General features: G+C 38.8%; 1 protein-coding gene across 5 annotated transcripts in view; it reads left to right on the forward strand.

Moving 5' to 3' along the window:
- ARHGAP28 (Rho GTPase activating protein 28) overlaps positions 1-11,778 on the forward strand; it is a 183,281-nt gene extending 171,503 nt beyond the window's left edge. For 2 of the 5 annotated variants that reach the window (XM_032293339.1, XM_032293341.1), the window contains exons 16-17: positions 5,433-5,497; positions 8,073-8,412. In XM_032293339.1, coding sequence (XP_032149230.1) covers positions 5,433-5,497; positions 8,073-8,167 — 160 coding nt within the window. In that variant the 3' untranslated portion in view covers positions 8,168-8,412. Of the gene's footprint in view, positions 1-5,432; positions 5,498-8,072 lie in introns of all 5 variants that reach the window. The other 3 variants (XM_032293343.1, XM_032293342.1, XM_032293338.1) reach the window with 2 other exon arrangements.
- Positions 11,779-12,101: the final 323 nt, after the last annotated feature.

Here is a 12,101-nt window from a genome sequence, read left to right on the forward strand (position 1 = left end):
AGAGGAAGTCTTAAGCGAAATTTTAAAAAAACACCTAGAATGCAAGTAAAACTGGTAACATGTAAAATCATGTGGTGGCCAGGCATGGTGGCTCAAACCTGTAATCCTGCACTTTGGGAGACCAAGGAGGGTAGATCACCTGAGGTCAGGGGTTCAAGACCAGCCTGATCAACATGGCGAAACCCCGTCTCTACTAAAAATACAAAAATTAGCCAAGCATGGTGGTGTGCACCTGTAATCTCAGCTTCTCAGGAGGCTGAGGCAGGAGAATCACTTGAACCCGGGAGGCGGAGATTGCAGTGAGCTGAAACCAGGCCACTACACTCTAGCCTGAGTAACAGTGTGAGACTCCATTTCAAAAGTTAATTAATTAATTAATTAAATTTAAAAAATAAAATTATGTGGGATACAGCTAAAGCAGTGCTGAGAGAAAAAGTTTTAGCAATAAATGCTTATGATAGAAATGAAAGCTCTCAAATCAACTCTTCAGGTTCCTACCTCTAAAAACTACAAAATAAGAGCAAAATAATCCTAAAGCAAGCAGAAGGACAAATTAATAAAGATAAGCAGAAATAAATGAAATTTAAAACAGGAAAATGATAAAGAAGATCAGTGAAACAAAAAATTGGTTATTTTAAAAAGCAATAAAATTGATAAACTCCTAGGAAGACTAACAAAGATAAAAAGAGATGTCACAAATCAAGAATATCAAAAATAAAATGAGATATCACTAGTATAGTACTTCCATTAAAGGGATCAAAAGGATTACTGTAACAACTTTATAGCTCATAAATTCAAAAACTTAGAATGGACCAATTCCTCAAAAACTACTAATTACCAAAATGAAATTAACTAGCCAGATAGTGCTATAGCCATTAAAGAAATTGACTCTATAATTTTAAAGTTTTTAAAAGCTCTCCAAGCCCAGATGGTTTCACTGGAGAATTCTAGCAAACATTTAAAGAATTAACACTAATCTAGAACAATCTTTTCCAGAAAATGGAATAGGGAAAAACACTCCCTGACTCATTTTATGAAGCTTGTATTAATACCCTGATACCAAGAAAAAAAAACCCTCAAAGATATTATAAAAAAACAAACAAAAGCCCTACAGACCAATATCTCTCATAAATGCAAAATTTAAAAATTATCATCAAAATAGCAAATCCAACAGCATTTATTAAAAGAATTAAACATCATAAACCAACCGGGATTTTTTTCGGGCATCCAAGGGTGACTTAACATTAAAAGAATCAATCAGTGTAATTAGCCATATCAACAGGAAAATCATACAGTCATCTCAATTGATACAGAAAAAAGCCTTTGACAAAATCCAACACCAAGTCATGATAAAAACTCTCAGAAAACTAGGAAAAGAGGAGAACTTACTCAACTTGATAAAAATTACCTACAAAACCTACAGCTAACATCATGGTTAACAATGAAGGATTAAATGCTTTCACTCTAAGAGCAAGAATGAGGATGTCCACTTTCATCAGCCTCATTCAACATACTACTGGCAGATTAAGTCACTGTAGTAAGGCAAAGAGAAGAAATAAGAGGCATACAGATTATAAAGGAAGAAAGAAAACTGTCTCTATTTGCAGATAACCTAATTGTCTACATACAAAATTTCTTAAAATAAAAATGTTAAAAAGACCTAGAACTAACAAGTTAGTTCAGTAAGATCACAGGATACAAGATTAACACACAAAAGTCAATCACCTTGGAACATGTGGAAACCAAATTTAAAACCAGAAGTAAAAACACAATACCCTTCACAGTCACTCCAAAATAAATACTTCAGTATAAACCTAAGTAAACTTTTATAGGATCTGTGTGCTGAAAATTACAAAATGCTGGTGAAAGAAAGTAAAGAAGACCTAAAGAAATGGAGAGACATAATCATTTTCATGGATTGGAAGACAACACAGTAAAGATGTCAATTCTTCACAAATTGATCTATGGGTTTAATGCAATTCCTGTCAAAATCCCAGCAAGATACTTTATAAACATGCACAAGCTTATTCTAAAAGTATATCTGGAAAAGCACAGGCCCTAGGATAACTAAAATCATCTTGAAAAAGAAGAATAAAGCAGGAAGAATCACTTTACTAGATATCAAGGCCAACTATATAAAAGCTAGCGTGATCAAGATAGTATGGTATCGGTGGAGGGATAGACACTTGGATCAATGGAACAGAGAACCCAGAAACTGACCCACCAAATATGTCCATCTGATTTAAAAAAGATTTTTATTATAAACTATACATAACATAAAAGTATGTTTTAGACCAGGCGCGGTGGCTCACACCTGTAATCCTAGCACTTTGGGAGGCCGAGGTGAGTGGATTGCCTGAGCTCAGGAGTTCGAGACCAGCCTGGACAAAATGGTGAAACCCTGTCTCTATTAAAATACAAAAAATTATCCAGGTGTGCTGGCGTACACCTCTAGTCCCAGCTATCCCAGAGGCTGAGGCAGGAGAATTGCTTGAACCCAGGAGGTGGAGGTTGCAGGGAGCTGAGATTGTGCCATTGCCCTGCAGCCTGGGCAACAGAGCGAGACTCCATCTCAAGAAAGATTTTTAAAAGTGTGTTTTAACCATTTCAAGGGAACAGTTCAGTGGCACTAAGTACATTCACATTGTTGTATAACCATCATGATGATTCATACCAAGAATGTCTTTCTCATCCCACACTGAAACTATACCTATTCTCCCTGTCTTTGGCCACTGGTAACCATTCTTCTCCTTTCTGTCTCTATGAATTTGACTATTCTAGCAACTGATTTTGAGAAAAGTACAAATGCAATTCGATGGAGAAAGCATTTTCAGTAAATGGTGTTGTGGCAATGGATGTCCATAGTGTCCATAGGCAAAAATAAATAAACCTCGATCCAAACCTCACACCTATTCAAAAATTAACTCAAACTAGATCACAGACTTAGTTGTGTAGTGTAAAACTATAAACCCCTTAGAAAATAATGTAGGAGAAAATCTTAGTGATCTAAAACTAAAGAGTTCTTAGAACTTGACATCAAAAGTGTGACCTATAAGAAGTAAAATTGATAAATTAGACCTCATCAAAACGGAAAACTTACACTGTAAAAGACCCTGTGAATAGGATGAAAAGAGAAACTAAGGACTGGGCTAAAATATTTGCAAAGGACCAGTATCTAGAATATCTAAAGAAAACACTCAAAAAAAAATCCAATTTGAAAGTGGACAAAAGACATGAACAGACATTTTACCAAAGAGATAGAGATTACGTTTCATCAGAGAGATAAACAATTGCAAATATGCCCATGGAAAGATGTTCAACATTGGCCTTTATGGAAATGCTAATTAAAACCACAGTTACATATTACTACACACCTATGAGAATGGCTAAACTAAAAAATACTGCCAAAGATACAGAGAAACGGGATCGCTCATGCATTTCTCATGGGAATGTCGATAGTGCAGTCACTCCATAAAATAGTTTGGCAGTTTCTTAAAAAACTAAATCTCCAACTGCTATGTGACCCAGCATTCACACTCCTGGGCATTTATCCTGAAGAAATGAAGACGATGTTCACACAAAAACCTGTACACAAATGCTTATAGCTCTTTATTTATACAGTCAAAAACTGGAAGGAAAAAGAAACCTTGGTGTCCTTGAACAGGTAAATGACTAAAGAAACTGGTTAATCTATACCATGGAATACTACTCAGCATTAAAAGTGTAGCAACAAGCCGGGCATGGCAGCTCACACCTGTAATTGCAGCACTTTGGGAGGGCAGATCACCTGAGGTCAGGAGATCGAGACCATCCTGGCCAACATGGTGAAACCCCGTCTCTACTAAAAATACAAAAATTAGCTGGGCATGGTGGCGCGTGCCTTAATCCCCACTACTCAGGAGGCTGAGACAGGAGAGTCACTTAAGCCATGGAGTCAGAGGTTGCAGTGAGCCAAGATCTGCACCACTGCACTCCAGCCTGGCAACAGAGCAAGACTGTCTCAAAAAGGAAAAAAAAAAAAGGTGCAGCAACCCAGGTGGATCTCTAGGGATTTATGCCAAGTGGGAGAAAAAGCCAATACAAAACTGTTTCATACTATATGTTTCCATTTGTTTAACCTTTATGAAATGACAAATGTATAGAAACATAGAATAGAGTAGTGTTGCTGGGGTAAGGGACATGGCTAGGGTAGGATGGGGAGACGGAGTGAATGTGAATAAAGGGACAACAGGAGGTTCGCTGTGGGACTGGAAATGTTCTGCATCTTCCCTATCGGTGTCTACATTCTGGTCATGATACCGCACTAGAGTTCTGTGAGATGTTACTATTGAGAGAAACCCGTATAGGGTGCACAGGATCCGCATGTATTATTTCTTACAACTACTCGTGAATCTACAGCCTCTCAAATGAAAGTTCAATTAAACAAACAAAAAAAAAGAGGGCACACATGCATCTTCCTCACAGTGGAGAGGCCAGGACAGTCATTTGAAGTAACCAAGCTGAAGGTCACTCCTAGATTGGGATGGACGTCAGTGATGGTCCGTCAGACCCTTCTAACCCAGCATTCTAGTCTAGGGTGGAAAAATTAAATTGGGCAATAGTTTCTTGTGACTTATTTTTATTTTATTTTATTTCATTTTATTTTCGAGACAGAGTTTTACTCTGTCGTCCAGGAGTGTAGAGGTGCAATCTCTGCCCACTGCAACTTCCCCCTCCCAGGTTCAAGCAATTCTCCTGCCTCAGCCTCCCAGATAGCTGGAACTACAGGCATGTGCCACCACACCCGGCTAATTTTTTGTATTTTTAGTAGAGATGAGATTTCGCCATGTTAGCTAGGCTGGTCTCAAACTCCTGACCTCAGGTGATCCACCCACCTCAGCCTCCCAAAGTGCTGGGATTACAGGCACGAGCCACCTCACCCCAGCCATTACTTGCTTTTATTAAGGGGCAGAGACTTGCCATATAGTCAGTCTTAGACTTGCAAAGCATGAGTCAAACTGAGAAATGTGACTTGGGCTGAGAATTCCATTTAATTTTTTGGCAAATGCAGAAATGAAACCTGACTTCTTTTGGATTGAGAGTAATGTGGCCAACGACAAGGCAGTATTAAACATGCAGCTGCTCCGTGGCCAGCCTTGATGTGTCAGTAACAGTAACTACCCTAAAATGGAGCTGGCAGCTGTGGCCTAAATGGGCTGTATGTGGTGCAGCACGGTGGCTTCCCATCCTGGTGGGGAGCAGGCCTGTCCTCTCTGGGCCTCAGCTTCTTGTCTGTATCAGACAGAAAAACAAGTGTTCTTATCATAACTTCTGTCATAATAGTTTTGTGGGCTATATTTCATGAAGGCAGAATGAATTATTTGTTGCCTAGTTGTTTAACATGCATTCTTAGATTAGGAAAGAGTATTAAATTATTTTCTCATTTTTTTCAGTCATGGTTCATCAGAATGTATTAAGATTCAGAACCAAAGGTTATATGAAATTGGAGGAAATATAGGTAAGTGTTCTTTAATAATTTCTACTGCTAACTTCTCTGATTACTCTAAAAGAAATATGTTGCTATCATCATAAAGGTATATTTTATAAATTTCTCTGATAAAAACTAAAAATCATTAGGCTTCCGATATTTTTATCTCATGTAAGAAAAGTTGCACAACTTTTCTAAAATATTTTCAAAATTTAAATGAGACTATTTTAGTGTCAATAGTGTTGATCTGGAGTAGACTTGGGTCTTTTTTTTTTTTTTGAGATGGAATCTTGCTCTGTCACCCAGGCTGGAGTGCAGTGGTGAGATCTCGGCCACTACAACCTCCACCTCCCAGGTTCAAGCAATTCTCCTGCCTCAGCCTCCCTTGTAGCTGGGCTTATAGATGCCTGCCACCATACCCGGCCAATTTTTTTATTTTTAGTAGAGACGAGGTTTCACCTTGTTGGCCAGGGTGGTCTCAAACTGTGACCTCAAGTAATCCGCCTGCCTCAGCCTCCCAAATGCTGGGATTACAGGTGTGAGCCATCACGCCTAGGTGGCTTGGGTCTTTTCAGTGTGACTTAAAGTTGAAAAGTCTCTCTGAAGACTCAGTGCAAAACAAAGCAGACAGTACTCTAAGAACTTTCAGAAACATGACACCGTTCTGATTAACTTCCCTATTTTCGCTCTCCTCCCAAATTCATTCTGTGTCCCTGGGGGAACAGGGGAAGAATCAACAAAACTTCCCCCCTTGGCCTGTGAATACCTCACAGCCCCGTGCGCGCTCGTGCTCCTGCTGAGGGCAGCGCCTTGCCCTGCCAGCACCCTCCACTCTCCCACACCATCAGCCTTTCCCTCCCAACGGCAGCGTTTTCCATCTGCATTTCAAAAATCAGCAGTTTCTCTCATCTTTACAAAATTCTTTCTTGACCCCCTTTAAGTCCACTCCCATTTCTCTGTTCCACTTTACGGCAAAAACTTCTTGAATCGGTGTCTACACTCCAATTTCTTCCTCCTTGTTTTCTCTCGAAGCCACTCCAGGCACGCTCTGCCCCTCAGCACTTCGCCAGAATCACCCTCTTGTCATGGCCACCAGACAGCTCGTCCGTTTTTAGAACTGCCCGAGTTGATCTTTCCCTCCTTTGAACAACACTTTCTTCACCTGACTTCAAGGACACACTAAGCTTCTGACTTTCTGCCCACTTTTCCTGGCTGCTCTGCTGGAGTCCCCATGCCCCTTACTTCTTGTCCTCTCAGGCTCTCAAAGTTGGAGAGCCATGGGGTTCAGTCCTTGGAACTCTCATTATTTGCATTTACCCTCCTTGGCGAGCTCAATCCATCTCACCGCGTTAAAAATACTCCTGTAGATGGATGCCCCTGAAGTTTCTATCCCAGGTGTCCCTTGAAACAGTGAACCTGTCAATCCAATCACCCGGCAGGTTTGGACATGGGGGCTCCGCATTTGTTCTGACTTTTCTGCAGATGCTCTCCCTCCAGACAGCCTCATTTCTCACTCCTTCGCCTCCGCCAGGCCTTTGCCAATAAATCACCTTCTGGGCGAGACCCTCCTTCCCCACACCCTCCCGAACATGCCTTCCATGCTTGGTCTTTGTCTCAGGTTCTTACCACCAGTGGACTTACTTGATACTATATATTTGTTTGTTTGCTGCCTTGTGCTGCTGTTAGAATGTTTTAAACTGCTACATGGCTGTAACCCCAGCCCCTGGAATAGTGCCTGGCACATAATAACTTAAATATTTGATAAGTGAATGCATCAAGCAACCACGCACACAGGCAGCTCTTGGTACTTTTGTTTGAGACTTCAGCACACATATGAAGCGCACTGCACATAAAGGCTTTCAAATATATTGGCCCCAGGGAATGATCTTTTAGTTGTTACGGTTTTTGGATTTCCTGCCTATGGGCTTTACACCATAGTAAAGAAACAAAATGACCATTCCCAAAATGAACTTGAATCATCCCAAGCTCTGGTCAAGTACCTAATAAAATCATTAGAGGACATGTATTAGCATGTAAATTATGAGTTTATACTTGAAACAAGTTCTTGTTATATTTTTCTTTGTTTTGCTTTACTTTTTTTTTTTTTTTTTTTTTTTTTGAGACAGTGTCTCACTCTGTTGCCCAGGCTGGAGTACAGTGGCATGATCTTGGCTCACTGCAACCTCATTTCCCAGGATCAAGTGATTCTCCTGCCTCAGCCTCCCAAGTAGCTGGGATAACACGTGCCTGCCACCATGCCTGGCTAATTTTTGCATTTTTAGTAGACACCGGGTTTCACCATGTTGGCCAGGCTGGCCTCCCTCAAGTGATCTGCCCACTTCAGCTTCCAAAAGTGCTGGGGTTACAAGCCTAAGCCACACACCCAGCCCTTGCCGTATTTTTCTAATTGATGCCGTGAAGCGAGGGAACAATTTGCCTGTGGTGGTATGTCTGCTTTCTTCCACAATTTCACGAGACTTGTTTGAAGTACCGATACTTCATAGTCTTAAAGAAAGAAAAATAAAAGGGAGGGAGAGAGGGAGAAGACATACACTTATGTGTACATACACGTACACTAATTCTTTGATCTTTCTCTTTCTTTTAGGAGAGCATTGCTTGGATCCAGAGGCTTATATATTGGATGTATATCATATAAATCCTCAAGCAGAATGGGTGATTAAACCCCAACAAAGTTCTTAAAATACCCTCAAAATAGCTGCTATCATGCATTATATGCCAAAAAGATCCTACATTTTGGTAGGGAAAAACAACACTCGTTGACATGTTTGTTCCTACGGCCTTCTCAGTATTTCTGGCCCTCAGCAGTGGGCATTGTCTATGCATGAACTACGGAAGAGGCGCTGGTTCACCAGTTCAACTGAAGCTTTCTCGTGACTTTTTTTTTTTAATAAAAGTAAAGGAAAGATGATGTGGTCCTTCCAGAAGAAAGACCAATTTAGAATATGGAACTCTAATTACTTCTAGTATTTCAACTTCCTAGCAGAAATGAACTTGGCCCTAGACCTGGGGATAAGCAACAGTTCGTTCTGTTGCCAATGCTGCCAAACGGAAGAGGGGAAAGAGACCCTTTATTATACTTAATGTACATATATTGACTTTTTGAGTGAGAATGCCAGAAATAGCCTTCATTTCTACCCTGCGAAATCATCCTGATCTGCTTTCCAAAGAGAATCAGTTTCTGAAGTGAAACATACAATATTTATGCTCTGACTCACTTCTGAATTGGAGGAGGAAGAACTTCATCTAAAGAAAACTGTATTGTTATGCACAGCAGACTGTGTGTTGTGACTATCAGCTTTCTGGTGCAAATGAACTTTTCTCTGTCATCGACTGTGGAAAACTGATACTTTTAACGCATATTCTTCTGTGAGCACAGGTCCTCCTAGTGAAGCTTAGTTTGACAAAGGGTGTCTTATGCTTCCCTAACCTTATTTGTAGTTAACATTCACAGAGCCTGTATTTTCTCATTATGGTTGTGGTGCTCAGTATCTTTCCAAGTAACAGGCATAGACTTCCTTTTCTCATCAAACATACCATTTGTTATATTTCACAACTATACTCAGTCACTTTTGCAGCCCCAGTTTAAAAATGCAGAATTGCTTTATCCAAAAATGCGGAAAAATACTGTTATGTCCAGGGTTTTTAAACTATAAAAGCAGATTGTGCTTTTGTTTGTTAGTCACAGGCATGGCCGAGTCCTGTGGATTAGCCTGAGGCTTAAAATCAGGTGCATGTCTGGTAAGATGAACACTCGCTATCAAGAGCCTGCAGAGCCATTTTCCAGACCTGCAATTGGCCAGAACACATAGTCTCCACATTTCTAACTCGGAGCAAATCTAAAACGTGCTGAGGGATTGGACAACTCTGCCTTTCTGCTTGGGACTGTGGGTATAGCCCTTCTTGGGCTAGCTGGAAAGGGAGCAGAGTTCTCATGTACCCCAGACGTATGCTTCAGTTTGGCATCTACACGTTGAGATTTTGATGAATTATATTGGATTTAATGAGGTCCAAACGACTCTCTCTTATAATTCAAGCAGTAGACAAAGTTGCTCACAAATGCAGGAAACATCTTTTTGTCTACTTAGCAAAACATGATGGTATTTTAAACCTATTTGTAGAAGAAATATCAAAACATGATAATATTTTAAGCCCATTTGTAGAATAAATCTTTTATATGATGTACCTTGATGTCTATGCAAAACATTGCTTATATAAACATGTAGATAACATTTCTGACATTTGGGATTCTGTTATATTTTTATAGAAAACACAAGATTCATTCATTTGATTTGTTCATTTGAGAATTTTCATTTCCTTTGCCTGAAAACCCACTAAAAGGAAACATGCCTTCTATATAAATTTATATTTATTCCTACATTTTATTCATTATTAATGTATGTGTAATTCGTGGCATGTGACTTTACATAATGAATTTCTAGAGTCTGAAAAAAATGCTTCATCATTTTTGCAATTCAGACAACAAGGATAAACATTTTTCTTTATGTAATTGCTGGATCCCAAGACATAAAATGGCAGTAATTTATGACCACATATGGAAGAAATTATTCAAATAGCTACCTTAGGTTTCTGCGTTATATGTGAAAACTGAGTAATATTTCTCAGTGTATTTCCTCTCATTCAAGTAGTTCAATTCTGTTGTTTTTATGTAGAAAATTCACAAATCTGTTCATTTAATTTTTTATTTGAGAATTTTTATTTCTTTTGACTGAAACACATTAGAACCTATGGGTAAATTCTGCAGGTTTTAAGATTTACTTCAGCTCTGTCACCAGTTTCAAATAAATGCCTAATAGATAACAAGTAAAATACAATTTCTTATCCACTTTCATGTGGTTTTAAATGGCAGAGACTTAGCTGAGTCAATAACTGTAATTGCTCTAGTTTATTCAAGGATATTCAACATATATATATATATATATATATATATATATATGGATGGAAGGCCATGTCAATACTAGTATCATTGAATATAACTTTTATTCTTAATCAGAGGGCTAATTGATTAGAGAAGAATTTTTAATAGATACACAGACCAATATTTGTGTGGATAAAGAGGTTTTTTTGACCAATTTTATTCTTAAGAATAAACAAATCCCTACAGTTAAAATGCAGAGATGCCTGTCATCTAAGTATTGAAAGAATTCTTGCCTTATCAAGATTTGTTTTTAAAAAGTTTGATGAATTCATATAAACAAATCATATCCTTGCAAGCAGAAGAAGAGCAGATACTGGGCTTCTATGTGCTATCCCTAAGAGCTTCACATCTCCACCCATTCCTAGTGCTCTTGGTATATGCTTGGGAAAACAATGTCCTCCAGGAGAAAGCACTAGAGGGAACTAACATTTTAGGACCACTTAGTCGGAAAAAAACCCTAGAGTTGATTCATTTCTTCCCTCCATCCTGCAAAAGAAGATCCCTGTGTTAAGCAGCTCACTTGGGAATATGATTCTTGGAGTCAATGATCTTTAACTGGATTATCAATTATTTACAACGTCTATACAGTATAAACTACCTCACTTGCCTTTCATAGGGAAAAAAATGAGTGGATTTTAACCATTGTTGTTACAAACTGTGCCTGAATCTTGTTATTTAAATCACTTCAGTTAGCTTTCAATATGTGTTTAATAATATACATTTAATGATGCAAAATATTTTCAGCAAAGCTTTAAAACCAGAACTACTCTGTAAGTGTGATCTGTGTGGGTATATGCTGAGAGAATTCCTGTGCCCTGGTCAGGGTCTTGTGTTTCTAACCATGTGCAGATGCAAGTGTTCAGGAGTAGGAATTAATGTCCATCTTTCCTTTCAGGCATTTTCATCTGTTGTCCACGTATTTCACTTGACTGAAAGGTCACATGAGTTAAAATGTGCCTTCTTCCTAGAGAGCATATTTTAACTGTTCTTCATAAACATTTATTTGCCTTAAAAGACTTTATGTTAAGGGATTAAATAGTTTCTCTGACAGGCAGTTTTTAACTGTTTTCCATAAATAAAAATAATATGACATGGAATTAAAATGTTTGTTTTCAAGCATTTGTAACAGTTTTACACACTTACATACACCTTAAATTTTTTTGTCAGGCATTTACCAACTATTTTCTAAAATGAATTTGATTGACAAATCATGACACTAGAAAACACCAATGTTTTATGTCTTTACCCATCTCAAAAGTTAATGTTGATTCTTCTGTTCCATCAGCTTTCATTGTTAAGTAGAATATGTATGTTGCATTTTATCCGTAAGAAATAAAGAGAAAAAAACTAAAAACATTGTATGAGAATTCTTCTACTTGACTTGTCAAGGGCACAGTGATGCTAGGAATTATTTTGCCTTAAGGAAATATTTGGCAATGCCTGGAAACAGATGGTGTTTCCAAATGATCTTGTTTTTGAAGAGTAACTTATCAGTTTTTCACCACTGGGAGGTGAGAGGATGCTGCCAGCCTCTGGTGGGTGAGAAGCCAGGGATGTTGCTGACCCTGCTCCAGTGCATGGGACTGCCCTGCAGCATAGAATTATCCAGCCTAGGCCAGGCGCAGTGGCTCATGCCTGTAATCCCAGCACTTTGGGAGGCCAAGGAGGGTGGATCAC

This window comes from Sapajus apella, unplaced genomic scaffold, assembly GCF_009761245.1.
Source record: "Sapajus apella isolate SASKATOON/1434 unplaced genomic scaffold, GSC_monkey_1.0 scaffold29, whole genome shotgun sequence".
NCBI lineage: Eukaryota > Metazoa > Chordata > Mammalia > Primates > Cebidae > Sapajus > Sapajus apella.